Source organism: Corvus brachyrhynchos, unplaced genomic scaffold (genome assembly GCF_000691975.1).
Source record: "Corvus brachyrhynchos isolate BGI_N302 unplaced genomic scaffold, ASM69197v1 scaffold395, whole genome shotgun sequence".
Lineage (NCBI taxonomy): Eukaryota > Metazoa > Chordata > Aves > Passeriformes > Corvidae > Corvus > Corvus brachyrhynchos.
In genome coordinates this window covers 653,642-666,145 of record NW_008238340.1, presented here as the reverse complement: position 1 = coordinate 666,145, position 12,504 = coordinate 653,642, and the positions used below count along the sequence as shown (strand labels likewise).

Here is a 12,504-nt window from a genome sequence, read left to right as displayed (position 1 = left end):
GTCTCACTGTAAGAGCTGATGTCCTGAGAGGCTGGAGGGAAGCCCGTGCCAGTTCAGTTTGGCCAGATGTAAGAGAGAAATTGAAAATCTCATATGATCTCGTAGGAGCAGTCAAGCTTGAATTTGGACCAAAAGCACATTGTATTGAGTTCTGAGTTTTATCCATCTGTAAAAAGTAGCAGAAATGACAGCAGGAGCCCTCACTTCCCACTGGGTCATCAGGGACCTCTCACAAAAGAATGGTCTTTTATTTACTGCCTTTCTCTTACACAGGCTGAAGCCTTCACCTGAGTGTGGACAGTATCAAAGACAGGAAACTTCTCATGGAAAAAAGGCAGTACTGAAATTAATGTTGTCAGCAGGATAAGCAGCAAATTCTGTCTTCCCCAGATGGCTCAGATTTTAACGGGGTCACCTTGCAAGACTTGCCTGTAGGATATTAAAGGTCACAATGAAACTGTTGGGGCATAAAAAAAATATTATATCCAAGAGATGCATCACAGACAGATGTTCCTTTTGACAGGTCATCCTTTGCTTAACTATTCTTCCATGTATATTTCCTGACATTCAATGCATCAGTGGCAGCTCCTGGGAATAGGAGGCTGTGTGGATGTTTGAAACAGATTGAAGTGAAGAGTGAGTGATCTACTTTTTATTTAGCAATAGCAGTGTGAAGCGCTGGAGTATTAGATATGTGAGGGCAGTTTCTTGCCTTGCACTCTCCTCGTCTGACACCTTATTTCTCTTTCTCTCCTCTTCCTGTCCTACCTTCCATCACTCTTTAACAAGTCACTTCATTTTTTAATGTGTGCATTGACTAATCCAACCCTGCAAAGAGGGTGAAGTTCACCCTGATGCAAGACTCTGTGGGCATCAAACTCGATGTTTGCAGTTGACATTTTGTAGTGGTTTGTCCTCCCCTTTGCACAGAGATGTGGGTTGTGAAAGGGAGAGCAAGTGTGCATGTGCTCACAGCTGAACAGTATTTTGTAAATATTTCCTGAGAGCTTGTGAAATTTCTCACATGTTCTTGATTTCCCTTCAAGTCTGCAGTGTACACATGAAAAATATCCCTTGGTCTAGCCCTGGGATCAGAAGTGAGTAAATAGCCATCAGTTTTACAAGCTTTGAGGAGATGCCAAGCCCTGATGGCCAAGGGTGATACGCTGAGACTTTGGAAGCCAGGCCAGCGCACAAGCTGCAATTTCAGCCATATGCTTTCTTACAGTTTTTAAGTTTTAAGCTTTTTCCTTGAAAATTACTTCCCCTGAGATAAGATTTCCCATGAAATGGCTCTGGCATATTTATACACGCTCTGAAGTTTCTGGTTAGCCAGATTCATTAGTGCTCTGGAGAATTTGAGGATATAAATCTTATCAGTCTGGGTGTGTTTGGGTTCACAGATGTGCCAATGACTTGGAAATGGGATTAATTGTAAATGTGACTTATTTGGGAAATGGCTGAGGACTTGGGTACTTCTGCATTTTAGCTTTGCTTGGGCACACTGAAGAACTCTTTGGCCCTGCCAGAGATTAGTTTTAGTACCAGTTATGAGATAAGCTTAACTCGTCCTTAAAAACAGGTATGTTAAAGCTCCCTGCCAGAGGTTTGTTGTGGGGAAGGAATACTGCACTCATAATACATAATTTTTAATGTTTATCTTGCTGTTACTAAATTAATTGCAGGGATGGAGCTGTAAGCAGTGATGGAATTCAGACTTTTTTCTTTCTGTTCTTTCAACTTTTGGAAAACTCAAAGATTCTTTAGTCTTTGAAGTTTAAGTGTGCTTATTTTTAACCATTAAAAAATCAGTATACTGGTCAGATTCATACAGACTCAATACACAGTGGTGTGAGAAGGAACTATAAGCCTGGATCACACGTCCTTGGAAATAGCACCATAATTTTGCATTTCCAATGTAGCAACCGTTTCTTCTTTCTTTTTGGATCTTGCTCTTGGAGTCAAAGAGCAGTCAGCTGATTGCAGTAACATGCTCCATTCAGTAATTTATTTTTTGCAGAAGGCAATGACTCACCATTTATAACATGGTGAGTGCTGAGAAGACTTAGTTGAAGAGCAAAAAGCATAGATCAATTCATTCATAAAATGTCTTAGGTAACAGAGATGGAATTATATTCCTTCCAGTAACCTTAAAAGAAATAGAAAGTAAGGTTGTGTACTCAGAAAAAAATATTGTGGTTAAGTCTGTTTAGCTGCAGGTTAGTGTTTGAAGGACAGTGGTGGAAGCCCCCTCTCATACTTGAGACTGATGTTTTTGTCTCGCTAGAAAGAATTGTACTGGACAAAGCCCCATGATGGAAGTTAATGAACCTGGTGACTTTCCAAGTTATTTCTATTTCTGACCTCGCTGCTGGTGTAGAAATGCAGATAGGGTTGTCTGGTTATGTCTCATTCTAAGTCAAATCCATGCTCCATTATTTGAATGTTTGTGCCATGAATATTCAGAATTTTCTTTGTACAAGAAGCAGTGTTTAATTTTTACTGTGTTAAAAGGGAGTGGCAGGTGAAATGCTGCATATATGAGCTGCAAAATAAATTCATACTTGAAATTTCTCACTTTAAAAGTCTGTAGTAGGATGAATGCTTGTTTGAAATGCACCTGAGACACCAGCCTGCAATCAGCATTGCAAGTAATTACTAGGCTCAAAAAATACATACTACTGCATAGCAGATTTTGTCTCCAAACGTAAAACAAGAAGTAGAGAACACATGAGATATTCAGGAGGGTCTGTGGTTTTAGGATAAATTTATCATTCTGTACATGTGTATAGCAAAAACAGGGAGAGATTTGAAATGACATGATACAGTAAAATTTCCAAGCATTCCATATGCTGGTCCTGTTAGGCTTAAGATCTACTTTTTTGTTTTAGCTTGTATTGCTTGTAAAGAATCTGTAACAGAGGATCAGCACTGGGACACAGGTCCCACTTGATACTCCCCATGTAACAGAAAATCATTGCTTGTATTAAATGAAACAAAACAACAGCCCTGGCAGTGAAAACACATCAAAGATTTCCATCGAACTGTTGAAGTCAGAAGCATGTTTTAATTATTTTAGATACGAAACAGAAGCAGTTCAACTCTAACAAAAGTTTCTCACTGCAGATCATCCTGTGGGGTCGGACTGAGAAATGCCTGAAGGAGACCACGGAGGAGATAAGAATGATGGGGACAGAGTGCCACTATTTCATCTGTGATGTAGGAAATCGGGAGGAAGTCTATCGGCAAGCCAAGGCTGTACGGGAAAAGGTCTGGGAGAACTCTGGTTGTGAAGGGGTTGAGGGAGCTGGAGAAAAGGAGGCTCACGGGGAGCCTTCTGGGTCTCCACAGCTCCCTGACAGGAGGGTTCAGCCGGGGGATATCAGGATCTGCTCCCAGGGAACAGGGACAGGATGAGAGGAAATGGCCTCAAGTTGCACCAGGGGAGGTTTAGATTGGATTTTAGTGAAAACATTTTCATGGAAGGGGTTGTAAAGCATCAGAACAGGCTGTCCAGGGCAGTAGTGGAAGCACCATCCCTGGAAGCGTTCAAAAACCATGTGGATTGTGGCACCTGAGGACATGGGTTAGTGATGAACACAGCGGTGGAGCCGGGTTCATGGTTGGACTTGATGATCTCAAAGGTCTTTTCCAGCCTTGACAATTCTGTGATTCTGTGATGCAGTATTTGACGAGAAAGAAAATATATTGGGAAAAAAGAAGGGTGACCATGCCAATAACGTTGTACAAAGTCTAGCTACCTGTGTGAGGTGATCCAAAGGATTGCAAGGCCCATAGGCAAGAATGTTAAAAGCTGTGAAAATAATGATGTGTTTGGGCAGTAGTGGCTATTCAGCTCTAAGGTAACTGCCAATTTGTATGGGGAGATACAGTTTGTCACAAGTAATTTGCCTTTTTTTTGCAGGTGGGTGACATCACCATCCTTGTGAACAATGCTGCTGTGGTCCATGGGAAGAGCCTGATGGACAGCGACGATGATGCACTGCTCAAATCTCAGCACATAAACACCCTGGGACAGTTCTGGGTGAGACAATCTCTTGTGTCCCACATAGTCAAAGCTGGGAAAGAGAGTGACGGATTACAGCCAGTAGGTCTTTCTAAGGGATGCTTGATAAAACCAGTCTGTCTTAAAAACAAGAGAAAAAACAATGCGAGGGGCAATGGCCAGAGGGAGGAGATCAAAAATAAATACAATCTTTTCAGTATTACTCAGTATTTGATGCTCTTTATTCCTATTCTGTGATTTCCAGAAAAACATTTGATGACTTTGTCAAAGCCTGAGCTCACAGAGGAGTTTTCTGTATGGTGATGTGAAGGGAACATGAGAGGAGTGTGGGACTACATTGCTCAGGGAAGGGAGCTGTGAAACTCAGTCCATTTTGAATCAGACAATAGAAATAAAAAAGGGCTTCTTGTGATTTCATCTTCTTTGTTTGAAGACTTTATCCCATACAAGTTCTTAAGCATAGAATGTACTCTGTTCATGGCCTTCATCTGGAGGTACTGCTTATATACGTGCTAGGAAAGACTTCTGTTGTGTTTCTACACAAACTTTGCCTGCTTAGAGTCTCAGAAAATGGCAAAGCAACAAGGTCCTCTGCCACTCCTTTCCTGACATAATGAACAGAACATTGGGGTTTGTCGTGTCCGTGTCACCTTATTTTTTTCAGTCAGTGTTGTTTTTGATGTATCACTGCTGAGCAAATCTTTTTTATTTCTTTTCTTTATCGCTTTTATTTGTCAGACCATCAAAGCTTTCCTGCCAAGGATGCTGGAGCTGCAGAATGGGCACATTGTTTGCCTGAACTCTGTCCTGGCCTTGTCAGCCATCCCTGGTGCCATTGACTATTGCACCTCCAAAGCCTCATCGTTTGCTTTCATGGAGAGCCTGACCCTGGGGCTGCTGGACTGTCCCGGAGTGAATGCCACCACAGTCCTGCCCTTCCACACCAGCACAGAGATGTTCCAGGGCATGAGAATCAGGTCAGTTCAGGGGAACTAGAATAAAGTATCTCATTTTAAATGAATCATCAAAATACACTCCTAATTAATGCTTCATTTAGTTAAGAGAATTTGATGTCTCATTTGGCTGCCTGGGAACAGAGGGTCAGTCTAGGCCACCTGGGACTCATCAGACTGGTTCCCTCAGTGTGCTAGGATATTCCTGCAGCCTGTTCTGGGGGAGACATTGGCTGCTACAGGGAGAACTGGAAGCTGTTTTTCCCTTCGTGTATTCAAGCCATACCAGAGAGGGAGGGGAGGCAATCTGCAACTGTGGTCATGCAAAAGGACCAGTCTACAAATTACTTCAGAATTAACAGTACAAGTTCCTTCTTTATTCACTGGAATACTTAATCCTTTCCCACTGAAAGGAATGACAGTCATTTACTGAAGTGAGACTATCAGTACCTCCTTTTTGCCCCTGTCCAAGAGAACAAGTAATGGCTGTCAAAATTAATCTTTTACAATGGGTAAAATAACCTGTTAATACAGATTGTGCTCTCATAGTCAAGAAAATCTGCAGTGTCAAGCTATTGCAGGAGCTGGGAAAAGCCTTATGTTTGGTATTAAAAGCAATGGAGGAAAATATTTGTCTTTCACCTGTCAAGGATTTGAATCAAGCAAAGAGGAACAGAGAATAAATGGAAAAACACCAGCTCTGAAAAGACAGCATTTGGTATTGGTTTGCATTCAAATTAAGAAAAGCCTTGAATCAGGGCTCTGATTACACTGTGCCACTGTGGATGCTAAAAAGCAGGAGCAGAGGAAAATGCTTCAGCAGCTGGAAAATTCCTCTGCTCCTGCTTTTTAGCATCCACATGCCACTTCTCACTGAAGGCACCAACATGCACATTCTTAACTGTTTAGCTCACCCAGTAGTACTGGTTGGAACTGGGCGTTCTGCTTTCGGGCTTTTTGGCTGGAACTAGAATTTTCTGCCTCTTAGAGGAATAGCTGGTCCTGGGCATGTTTGAAGGCCAGTAACCAGCGATAACTTAGAGAAACAGGACTTGGGCAGTGATAACCTTAAAGAAAAATCTTGGTTCACATGTAATTATTTTATTTCTTACATTTTTTATTCAGGTTCCCTAGTCTTTTTCCTCCTCTCAAGCCAGAGACAGTGGCGAGGAGGACAGTAGAAGCTGTTCAGTTGAATCAAGCCTTCCTGCTCCTTCCATGGACAATGCATGTTCTTGTCATCCTAAAGAGGTGAGTATTTCCTTTGCCCAGCAATAGTGTCGCTACGTAGGGAAGGTTGGCTCTGTGTCTGTTCCCCGAGGCAAAGTTCAAGCTGACAGGAACTGCTCTCTCATCTCTTCCCTTGAAAGACAGTCATGGAAGCAAAAGGGAGATTCCCTTTGGAGATTTTTTGTCTTTGTAAAACTCCTTTATGAAACCAGTTTCATCCCCAGAATTTGGATTCCTGAGGTGTAAAGTGGATTTTTGTCTAGGGAATTTCTTAGTAATTAACTTACACAGGTAGTTGATTGGGATTTATTAAGTCACTTGTTGGACTCCAGGCTTTTTATTGTGTGGGATTTCTGAGCCATAAGGCCTGGATATCCCAGCTGCATTTAGAGAGCATTGCCTATGTTACAGCAGTGAAACTATTAAATCAATATTTTTGTGTATGATCAGGACAGAAGTTTTAAGGTCCCTAAGGAAAAAAAAAGTCATAACTTCATATCCTGAAACAACCAAAGAGAAAGGACATTCACTGTTGTATGTCCATGACAGTTTGCACTAAAGCCTTCAGAAAACCTGCTGCAGTCAGGAACTGAAACAAGGCAATGAGACTTCTGTGGAAAATAATTTCAGTATTGCATTTCAAACAAGAAAAATAATTCACAGTAAATGCTTTGCTCTGAATGTAAAATTTGGGGTAAAAGTTCCCGGAAATTCTATTGACAAGAGAAAGGGCTGTTCCATTTTATTGTAAGAATTAATAGGTTATTTTCCATTACTGTAGCTGTCAGAAAATCAGGTCTCTATCCATGCCTTAGGATAAGGAGGCCACATGCCTTGCTCAACCAGATGGCAAGGTAACCAGAGAATTTAGGTTAAATTTGTGTACATCAAAATATAGTATTTGGAAGGAAGAAAACATAATGGTATCTTCCAAGTTACATCTTTTACAGACATTTTTTGGATAAACATTTCTGTAGAGAAGGGGTGACTGGATGGAACTTTCTCCCTGTAGGGCCTCCTCACAGCAGGAAACTGATGCCAGTTTTGTCTGTGTCTTTCACTAGCTGATTTTTGAGCACGTGTATATTTATGTACATAAATGCATATTTACACATCTCTCATTAGAACAGATTAAGGGATTTGTCTCATCTGATCATTTTCTTTCTCCTTCTACGCCAGCATTCTCCCCCAGGCAGCACTTGAAGAAATCCACAAGTTTTCTGGGAGCTACACCTGCATGAACACTTTTAAAGGACGAACATAGACCTGATGGCTCAAGGACTGTTCTGCAGTGAACCCAACACAAGCATGAAAATCCTACAGGACTGTGAATCAGCAAGTCTTGGCTTTCAGCCTGCTCATGTGATTTGTGCTGCTCTGAGGCAACACATTTCTTGCAGGTCATATCCATAGTAACATGACCTTTGCACAGGATTGAGTGAGTGGACTATGGACCCTTGGAAAGAAAAACAGAAAGTGTGAAATGTTTCTATGGTGTTTAATTCTTTAGAGTTCAATTGTTAAATCTACTCATAGTTTTAAGATGTGATTTTTGTTTCTGAAGCGTCTGTGGGCTGTCTCAGTGGAGAGGCATCACATCCCATCCCAAACACACTTTGTCCCCTCTCTCCAGAGGAACTGCCACTGGTTTCATTTCAGCTTTTTGAATGGGGAGCTTCAAAATTACTTTGAAGAACTAAAAGTTATGAACATTTAATAGAAGTTTCCTTCCCTTTCTTCAGTTTCCATCCCATGGTGAAGTTGTTCCCAGCACACACTGGGGAAAGAGCAAACCATGAAGCAATGTTTTCTTTGCTGCAGGCTGCCTAGGACTTCTCTTTCTGCACCCAAAATAGCTGTTGTACTTCCTCTGTGGTGGCTGGACAGGAAGGCTCAGGCAGCAGAGCTGAGAGTTTGAATAGTGGGAGATTCTTTCTGTCACTGAACTCATATGTGAAATTGTCATTCTGATTTTTTTTGTTGTTCATTTATGATAAAATATAAACATATTTTTAGCGTTAATCCCAGTTGCCACACGTGTAGGCAGCAGCACATTTGGGATGAACTAAATCTAGAACTAAAACTAGAGTCTGCTTGTACAAACATACATTCACTGACATAATCCATGCAGAGGAAAATCCATTGTATCAATCTGCACAGTGAAGTGGAATAATGCTCTAAAAATAGAAGAGACAGTACTGTCGTGCTTATGAGATGTGAAGTTTGGGAGCACATTTAGCAAAGACCTGATTAAATGCACGTTGAATTCATCTGGGAATGAACCCATTGTGCTTTAGGGACATTGAATCAGGTATTGATCAGCCAAAAGTGACAAATATACTTGGACTGAGGTGCCAGAAGCAGCTAGACATTATTTATTTTTGTAATTAAATATCCTTTTTGACAGCCTAGGAAGGGCAACATGGCATACCTGTGCAAAATGCAGTGAGCAGCACATTGGAGCACTACTAACAGAGGAATTAATATAATTGCAATACAGGAAGTAGCAAGTCTAACTGGAGACACCTGAATGAAGTGCCTCAAGGATGGTTGTGTGATTAAAAGAGTGAATTTAGGGCTCTTGACTCAAATTTTGAGCTTTTCCATAAATGTCCTGTGTAGCCTGGGGCAAAATGCATCATCTGAAGGCGTACCCTGACCTGCAAAGCAGATATTTCTAGTGTTTCCCTACCTCAAAAGTTGCAAGTCTGACTACCTAAATGTCTGTTGAAAGCTCAAAAAATTCAAATGCAACGTGTTATAGAAAGGAAAAGCAGTATTTTTTCATAGACCAAGAGGTTCTATACAAAAATTTAGATGAGGAAAAGACCCATATGCCAAAATATATCATCTCCTAAAAGACATCTGAGGAACAGCAGAAAAGCTGTGTTTGAAACACTCCTTTGGTTCTGCTGTGTAGAATGGAGACTTGCTACTGAGGGGCAAAGGTGTGAGTGTTAAAATCAGGTCTGACCTTACTGCAGACCACTGGATTTCTCTCTTCTGGAGCTCTCCAAGAGGAAGATGCTGCCAGAAGTGCCAATGGTGAAGTCCCTCTGCTTGGGTGAGTGTTTGGAGGGGCTCTCCTGCCAGGGTCAGTGCAGAACTATAACCTGGAGCACTGTGACACCTCTGAACATGTTTCTTAAAATGCAGTTTTTGTTGGAATTCCTGGATGTCTGAGGCTCTCTGGAGAGGATGCAAAGAAACGCCAGTCTCTCTGTGATTTTGAGGCCCACCCTAATAGATGCTTCCAGCTTTATTTTTTGTCAACTTTTTTGAGAAGCCCAGCTCACTGAAAGGTCAAGTGCCATGAAGGGAGAACCCTTCCAGGATCTGCCTGGAATACTGAAGGTACCAGGTTTATCAGGAGAGGTTTGGGAGAGGAAGGTATGATGATACCAACTTCCCCTTGTGCTCTCTGATCCATTCCAGTTCCTCATTAATCCCAGCTGGGTGTGCCAGGCTCATAGCTGCAAGAGCAAACAGCTGTGGTGGAAGAGCAGTGTCCCCCTGAAATTAAACCTTTGTGCTGAGATTCTATTTATTGGTAGCTTCCTGATGCAAAAGTGAGGTAAAAACACACACTGGAATCTTCATTAATCCCCAAATCCTGTCCCTTAGATAGATCTGCTCTTTTTGATGTTCCCTATCTCTAGAGTTGTCTTACACACTAAGTGCTGTTGATTTCTTTCTGATGAATATAAACAAGACAGAACATAGCTGAGACTTGTCATCTCTTCTCATACACACAGAATTCCCCCTCTCTTCCCCCAGGGTCCTGGAGTGGACAGCGGGTCAAATAGCAGTCACAGTGGGGGAGAGGGTTGCAGCAAACAGAAAATAATGAGGAAAACATTGACTTTGCTTTTCAGATAGCCAGGAAGAGTTGGGTAAGAGAGTTCCTTCCCTTGTGAGTGTTGCGAGGCAGGACAGTTTCCATCCAGCAAGCAACTGCAAATGTGAATGGAGACACTGAAGACTTTTTTTTAATAGAAAGACTCCTCTGGAATGGCTGCTGAGGTCTGCTGGGACCTTCCCACATAAGGGTAGTGTTGGGTAATCTTGAAGTGCTGCAAATATGGACAAGCTTTGTTGAAGCCTAAGGCCTTCTACGAGGAATTTCCGCCCTTTGACTTTTTTAAATTTTGATTTTTCCCGCTCTCTTTGCTGCCTCCTGCTCTCCACTGCGTAATTATTTTTTCCCTTCTGTTTTCCTATGTCATCACTGCACTTTTCTGTGCCACCATCTTGAAGCCAGATGTCATATGAGAGTCTGGAGTAAGTCAAAATCGGGGTGTCCATTTATTATCCTGCTGGAGGAACCCAGGTGAAGCTGCAGGAGCAGGTCACAGGAGTTTCATAGGAAATTAGTTTTACTTGCTCCAAACTCTGAAGAAGTAAAAGAGTCCTTGCTATCGCTCTTATACAGGAGATTGCTTCTGGTTAAAAATTTGAATGGTAGAGTAACATGAGCTGATTTGAGACATGTTCCCCTGACAAAAAAAGGCCCAATTTAAATGGGAGGATTTTTCAGTTCCAGTTGGTTTCAGGGGCTGGTGTTTATACAAAGTGATTGTCAGAATTAGCAAGGCAGGGCAGGGAGAGGAGGAGTCCTTTGCAAAGGAATCTGATCCCTCATGTTCGATATTTCATTTTGTGGTTTTTGATGAGAAAAAAATGCACCCTCATGTACCCTTGGTGACCTTTAAAAAGGTCATTCCAGCCATGTCCCTGCCAATGGCATGTTTTTAGCAGAATGACAAAAAGGAGTGAGCCCTCAAAGTGGGAACTGTACCCTCCCCACTCACCCATTGTTCTGTTGAGGTTAAAAAGCAATAGAGTCCATCCCTCTAGTTCTTCTAGAACTGCGCAGAAAGTGCCTGGGCAAGCGATTCTGATGTTTGCAAAGAGAAACTTGTTGTACTTTTATGTAATGTGTTAATTAGTGTGGGTGGGTATCATCAGATCTAGTCTTGCAATCCTTTCCGACAACTCCCTGAACACTCCCACCTTCAGATATTAACAGATAGCACTTGCCAAAGCTCCTAAAAACCCAGTAACAGACTTAATGCAGGCAGAGCATAAGTGGGTGCATGTATTTCAAAGAGAACACATCTGCTTGTAGCAGACATTAATGTGGCCTAGTGCCTTCCTTGAGCTGAAATGCAACTGTTGAGAGAAGAATACAGGGTGACCCTTGGATCATCTCTTTTGTTTTTATTTCTTCATGTGGCTTCAATAAACTTAATCTGGGTGGCAGCCACTTTTTTGACAGCACTGGTTCCTAAATTTGGGGTAAAGCAAGATTATGTCAAATGCAGTATTTAACATTTTTACCAACCGCCAGCCCTGAGAATGAGAATATTCTGCACTGTTTGCAGCTCTCACCTCCCCGGCACTAAGATCCTGGTATGTTTGGAGTCTGAGCAAACCTGTCAGTCACCAGCAGCAGTTGCATTCTCTAGGGAATAGAATCCTCTTTGTCCTAATGCTTTTCTGAAGGAGATGTTGACCTGTGAGCAGTGGCAGCCACAGATTCAGGAATGTAGAGAAAGACGAGTCAAAACAGAACTTCACCTGCTCCCTGCAGCTCATTGTCTTCTATCCAGTTTCCTGTGGGAAGATGGCAATTCAGATACTTCTTGCCCCCTTTCCCACCTCTGTTCTACTGAGGTCACCTCAGCACCTTCCTTCAGTACCTTCAGGGAGCCGAAGTTTCAGCACAAACACCCCTGTCTGTCTTCGAGGAGTTGGATCAGCTGGTAAGTAGTGGAAGAGCAGACAGAGGCTGTTCTCAGGGGCTGTGCTGCCCCAGCCTGCAGAGCACAGGTGGAAGACACAGGACACACCTTGATTGTCCCCTGGACCACTGAAGGCAGTGAGTCCCCCCGATCTTTGCTTTCAACATCACACCCTCTTTTGTTCCTGTAACAGATCCTGTGAGCAGAAGCACACACTGTCCCAGCCTGCCTGGACTGGACTAGAGGCACAAACCTCTGAGACAATTTATATCTTCACACCTTCTCAAAGAGTCCAAACTTATAGTTCCTTATGCTCACCTTTGCTATGGGCATTGTGACATATTAGCACAGAAAAAAAATCAAGGCAAATGTGTGATGGTTTTTTATGCACTGTATAATTTTTTCTGCATAAAACTAGAACAATTCCTCCTTAAGTGAGGGAATAAAGCACTGTAATTGGAGCTGGAGAGTGACTGAAAAGTATATGAGAATACAAAATAGAAGATGCAATCTTAGGGGGAGTGTGATGGCCCTAAAGAGACAGAAGCAA

General features: G+C 42.2%; 1 protein-coding gene across 4 annotated transcripts in view; it reads left to right on the top strand.

Annotated features, from left to right (window-relative positions):
* Nucleotides 1-11,529, top strand: part of DHRS3 (dehydrogenase/reductase 3) — a 30,217-nt gene extending 18,688 nt beyond the window's left edge. For all 4 annotated transcript variants that reach the window (XM_017735037.1, XM_008634260.2, XM_017735038.1 and 1 more), the window contains 5 exons: nucleotides 3,127-3,270; nucleotides 3,926-4,045; nucleotides 4,766-5,004; nucleotides 6,106-6,231; nucleotides 7,390-11,529. In XM_017735037.1, coding sequence (XP_017590526.1) covers nucleotides 3,127-3,270; nucleotides 3,926-4,045; nucleotides 4,766-5,004; nucleotides 6,106-6,231; nucleotides 7,390-7,474 — 714 coding nt within the window. In that variant the 3' untranslated portion in view covers nucleotides 7,475-11,529. The remainder of the gene's footprint in view (nucleotides 1-3,126; nucleotides 3,271-3,925; nucleotides 4,046-4,765; nucleotides 5,005-6,105; nucleotides 6,232-7,389) is intronic.
* The last annotated feature ends 975 nt before the right edge of the window (nucleotides 11,530-12,504 follow it).